General features: G+C 39.7%; 1 protein-coding gene across 1 annotated transcript in view; it reads left to right on the top strand.

Moving 5' to 3' along the window:
- The first annotated feature begins 456 nt into the window (after positions 1-456).
- Positions 457-6,000, top strand: part of LOC109472159 (ubiquitin carboxyl-terminal hydrolase 34-like) — a 33,787-nt gene continuing 28,243 nt past the window's right edge. The window contains 8 exon segments of the mRNA XM_019771733.1: positions 457-647; positions 3,029-3,119; positions 3,348-3,825; positions 4,063-4,113; positions 4,429-4,646; positions 5,138-5,330; positions 5,614-5,672; positions 5,808-5,880. Of these exon segments, the coding sequence (XP_019627292.1) occupies positions 605-647; positions 3,029-3,119; positions 3,348-3,825; positions 4,063-4,113; positions 4,429-4,646; positions 5,138-5,330; positions 5,614-5,672; positions 5,808-5,880 (1,206 nt within the window). The 5' untranslated portion in view covers positions 457-604.

The following is a 6,000-nucleotide window of genomic DNA, read 5'->3' as shown; positions in this document are numbered from 1 at the left end:
GATTTGATGAGCATGCAGCTGTTGTAGGAACATGAAGCCACAAAACGTTTTTAAAATGTTACCTGCAAACACACTTCTACGATAGATTATATGGATCAATTTGCTGAACTTCATTTAATCTATGATCTATGGCTATAGCCACAAGAAGTGAATGTAACGTTAATGAAGAGCCACCTAGCGGAAACTTATGTCAAAGCATATTCATGATCGTGTCAGAGGTGCATGCTGGCCTGTCGAATAAAAAAGCAATAAACCATAGATTAGAATTATGAGAACCAGTAGGGAAACACTGATGTAAACCACGACAAATATTTCTTGAATCGTAACACAGAAAGCGTCTTCTAGACGAACTGATTTCTTTCAAAAGAAGCAATCGGGTCCGCCATGTTTCCGATAACTTCCATATTTGGCAGATCGGCAATCTTCGGAGGAGGTGAATTAGCCTTCGGAGGTTGGTTCGGTTGTCGTCGTGATCAAAATGGCGGGTATATCTTTCGATGTGGGGAGAGAAGAGTATCACTATTTTTATTTTACAATAATGTAATTTTTAACTCCGGAGATCTATTGCTGACACCTCCATTTGGACAAGGAACTATCAGCCAACATGTGTGACGTGTGTGTGGACTTGCTGGGGATTTTACAGTCCTGTGAGTACATTGATTTTGTTGATAATGTGGTGGTGCCGAAAAATTGAGCATGACTCTTCATGATTTTTTGGTCACCAAATCGACTGTGGTGCAAACTGTGTGCCGAGGCGGGGTCCCCGCTCATTTGATCATAAATATAAGTGACAAAGAGTTATGGACTTTTGTAAAATACAGCTCCATATATGCGATCGTCGGCGGAATCGTGGCGATCTCATTGTACCAAGAAGTGACACATGAACGCCGGTGCGCTGAAGGACCGTAATTTTCGTTCCACCACATCACTGTCATCAGTATAAATTTTGCGGCGTCCAGTTACACGACATATGGCATATTGGAATTTATCAAGAAATTGGTTTGAGACAGGAATGCAAAAAATGGGGTTGTGGGAAACATCGGACTTTTGGTAGGATTACTGAAAAAACAGATCACGTTTATATTTAGTCCTAGGGGGAGGGGCGGTACAAATTTTGCAAAAGATTCTCTTGATAGGTATACTAAATATACTAAATTAAAGCAACTGAATGTTATCTGCACAAAGAATTCCAAATGATATCTGAAAATGAACTCCAAGTATGACACTAGTCCCCCCTCTTTCTTTCTAGCACCTGTCAGTCTACTTTTGTTATCACTCAGACCAGGTGCAGATTTATTGTTCAAACCAAGTGACAGTAATTAATGTCGGCATTGTGATGTGTAATGTGAAAAGTCAAAAGGCAGACGTGATATTATAACAGGCACAAAGTCATTGTTTTTTTCACCATATGATAATCATAAACTTCTTCCTGATGATGTAATTATTGTATCTTCACAATTATAATCGTGTGAATACGCCAGGGCAAGCTATAATGTTAACCCTTGGATATGTGATCAGGGTGAACATGTCAACACATTTCTGATAGACCAATTGACCTCAGTGATTTGTCTTCAGTTGTATCTATTTGGGTCTTGCAATACCGTCTTGTGCTTTGTCTGTGTAATAAGAGCTCATATTAAGAATGGCTGATATGACACTTTCAAAAGATTCATAGAAATTCTTCTTCCATCTTCCTTAGAAATAGGAAAATATTATCACATACAGTATTAAGTGTAATGTTATAGCACAGAATTTTTCTGAAGGATTGCATAGAACCAGGCAAGTGTAGTAAGAGGAAAAGTGAGTGGAACCACTTAGCATTTGTAAACATTATGGCTGAGATTTATATGAGCATCAACTGGTGCATCTGTATCATATGAGCCTTGAACACATTGTTGGCATAATCATATATATATCCATATATTATACATCAGTATCTCTGAGATAACACTAAACAGTATTGTGATATGCTATAATTTATGTGAAGTGTTCGGAATTATTGAATTATGATCTAAGTTCTAACCTACCAGCACTTTCAGTGGGGTCACTGATATTAGTTATTGTGGGAAGACCGCAATTTGGGGTGTTTTTCAAAGGCCCAGTCAAGATAAGGAAGTGGCACTGGAACAAGGAACACCTGTCAGGAGTGATGTCATCGCGAGTTTGTTATTCAAACAGTTTAGAGTAGTTGTAACTGTCTAGACCTGCTGCTTACTTTTGTGACTTTTCTGCCAACTGTTACCAACTGTTACCTTGGTCTACTTCGTAGAGGAGGCAGTGAGTGCCTTTGATAAAAACATAGTTTGACGTACATTTTCTTAAGAGATGTTAAGGAAAGTGAATTAAAGGCTGTTCACTTATCTGGACTGTTAGGCTTTCCCCAAGAGAACCAGTGATTGACAGATAACAGATAAGATACATTTTATACACAGCTCAGATGTACCCATCTACTCCCCAGTTTCACCCTCAGCTTTGCTCCCTCCTGCCTGTGGTTTCCCTAGACACATCTCTCAGTTACCTCCTCAGACATGTCAGAATGAATACATTGTGCACGTATTTGAGTGTGAAGTCAAGGTGTAAAATAATGGATTTTGGATGCAAATGCAGACATCCCAAACAAGCTGGAAAAAACATTGATTCTTGTCACGTGCTTTTATCTTGTATTCTGTAGTGCAGCACCCTTCACTGATTATTTAACAACTGGAACAGTCTTTGGTTATATATGACTTATGTTGTATCGGTATTAAAGAATTCTGCATATTGGTATTCCTCCTACTAGTAGTAGTGCTATATATTGTAAGCTACAGTAACAATGCAGTATGTAAAATATAGACATGTAAAGTCTGTAGACAGTGTTTCATTTCATTCTGCCCCTGCAGCATCATTAAGCCTTCTCCCTGCTTGCCTAACCTTGAAACCAATTTGATGCCAAATTTCTTCCGGGAGTAGGGTTGGCACAGACGTTGGAGTAAGACTTTCATCATTTTACTGAAGTCTATGTGTAAGGAAACTGCTATTTTCTTTGCAGATGAAGGGCGGATGATAGCAGCAAAGCCACCGCGAATGAGCAAGGACGAGGCCCTGGCACTAGTGGGCTTTATACAGACATGGCAGCAGAAGTGAGTATAGCTCCATCCAAGTTTATTGTTTCATGCTATAATTAGTTTGTTTTCCGTGGTGAAGATGAAACCTGACACTTTCATGCAAAATGTTATGTGTAAATTAAAGATAATAATCATGTTTGATTGTGACTATTACTAGTATTAGTTTAGAAAGTCAAAGGCAAAACTTTATTCTGATTCTCCAATACATAATGTACATCATGTACCTATTTGTTTTTGTTGAAGGCAATGTGGCTGCTGTTTCAAAGATGCCAGAAATGTGGAGAAGTTTAACCTCCTTTTACAAGGACTGATTCTTGTGGCTTTGAACATAATCAAGACTGCTTATCAAGAAGTGAAAGCCAAACAAGAATGCTCATCTTCAGTAAAACAAGAAGTAACACAAGGGAAAACGGAGGAAGAAAAGGGGGAGGAAGAAAACAAGGAAGAAGGTGTTGTTAAGAAACAAACTGAGGAGGGGGAGGAGAAAACAGACCAAGATAATACTGGAGATGTAGCAATGTCTGAGGAAACAACAGAAGAGACTGCTAAAGAAGAATCTGATGAGAAGAATGAAGGGGAGAAGGAGGTTAAGAAAGATGGAATGGATGTCAGATGGACTCTCGAAGAGAGAGAAGGCCTTCTCCATTGTGTGGCAAAAATCTACCAAATGCAGTTTCCTCTGTATACCAGCTACAAGCACTACTTCCACTTGTCCGTTGAGGTAAGTTTGGAAGGCCTAATATATGTTTCTGACCTTACTGTAATACCATGTGATAGATAAAAAGATTTCTGTTTATCAGTATAGGGCAAGGCAGCATGTAATGAATAAAAAGATTAAAAGCATAATTTCTTGAGCCACCTCAATCTTTTACAGCATTGAATACTGCCAAGGCATTAACTTCCTTACAGACATGTATGCTGGTGTTCTAACCAGTTGTTTGTTTCCCATGTTGTACAGGACCTGTCTCAACAGGAGGGGAATGCATTAGGAAACTACTGTGATATGAATGTGAGTTGGATTTGAGTTCTTGGCCTGTCATTGGTATATTTTGAAGAGTGACACAGATTTTCTCTTGAAGTTGATACTTGGTAGAGATGTTTCACACCACTATGTAGTGTAAGTATATAATGTCAATATATTTATTTGTGGTTGCCATTGTTGATGTTATATGATATGAAAGATGAAAGTCCTAGTGATGTAACAAGCTGTACCATCAATTGACCTTACTTTGTTATATACATGTAGCTGAAGACTGTACAGTAATGTGTAGAGAACAGTACATTGTCTTGTGTGGACAGTATTTAACCCAGCCGTCCTCTGCAGGATGTGGACGTGCCTGTGTACCTGCTGAAGAATGTTTACCACCTGTGTGAGCACGGGGGCCTGCTGCTGATCAGGCAGTGTTTCGAGCAGGTCACCCCCGAGCTCCTGCCCTTCCCTCTGGCCCACGCCATGGTGGCCCTCGTCTCTAACGTCCGCGTCTGGTTACACCTGCCTGCCGTCATGCAGTACATCCTGCCCATGAGACCACATGTCATCAGGTCAGTGTACCAACATTTGATCTCAAGTCGATACAGGTACACAGCAGTTCATTCTGTGTTTAGACTTAAGTTGTGTAGCATCACGTAGTGTCAAATGTTGTTTCAGACCAGAAAACAATTTGACCAAACATTGACCCTTTAGATGCCTTTTGTTGGAACTAGAAAACTTCCTCATTTCTTGTGAGATTGATTACAGAACAACTACCTGTTTCAGAAGCCTCAATAGTGGTCAGGGTCCCAGAAGCTTGATTCATGCATATGTGCTAAGATTGACCAGTGATTATAAAACTGGTGTTGAAGGCAGTTATGATTGGTCTCCGTAGTGACTGAGCTTCTATTGGACACTATTTTCATTGTGATAAAAAATCCTGAGTTTCTATCACCGGTTCTGGGAATGGTTCTCTTGAGTTAGAGGTGTATGGCCGCAGCCTTTCGAGGTCCAGTCAGCCCCTGACAGCAAGAGATTGTATAACACAGACCTCCCGTTCCAGATACCTAATCAGATTATCGGAGAAGGACCTGCGGATGACGGGGGCGCGGAACATGGCGGACCTGATGTGGAGCGCGGTGAAGGAGCCGCTGGACTCCCAGCTGGGGTTCGACAGGGACAGCCTCGAGCTGGCCTTCAAGTACTTCACCTCACCTACACTCACCATGAGGCTGGCCGGACTCAGTCAAGTCACCGTGAGTTTGTTTGAACCATTCTTTATTGAATGTTTATTGATTTATAGATATGATTGAACACTTTGAAGGTGAGATTAAGCAATGAACATAAAAGAAATTTAAAGGCTAATAGTATTTTTGATAGCAACATTACAGGTACAAGCATCAAAGGCTGACTTTTAGTCAAGAAAATGATAACAACCTGGCTGATCAATAAAATAACATTGTGGTGCACTGTTTGCCATTGCTGTTGAAGACTAAGGTGGTAACAAAGTTGGTGCTTATGATATGTTTTGTTTTCCAGAACCAGGTTCATGTTTTTACCGAGATGTGCAACAATGACTCCATGGTAGATGTTGAAAGGTTAGTTTGAAAATATCATATTTCTAACAATTCTGTCAAAATTACAATTCCTTTCAATTTTCAATCCAATTTTATATGTATCTTTTGTGGTGTTGACTAAAAGTGATTAAGTATATGTGTTTCTCCCATGTACAGCAATGAGCTTGCTGAATGGCTTGTACAGAATAAGATTGTTGAACATATCTTTGGGCCCAATATGCACATAGAGGTAAGCTACAGCTACGATAAGTTGTATTGTCTGCTTTTCCACACTACCATGTTTGGATTTAAAGAGTTTGTTAAACAATCAAAAGTATATTATAAAATTTGGGACTTTACTTTCATGTCA

This window comes from Branchiostoma belcheri, unplaced genomic scaffold (genome assembly GCF_001625305.1).
Source record: "Branchiostoma belcheri isolate BF01 breed outbred unplaced genomic scaffold, Haploidv18h27 scaffold27, whole genome shotgun sequence".
NCBI classification, from domain to species: Eukaryota; Metazoa; Chordata; class Leptocardii; order Amphioxiformes; family Branchiostomatidae; genus Branchiostoma; species Branchiostoma belcheri.
This window is presented reverse-complemented; position numbering and strand designations above follow the sequence as displayed.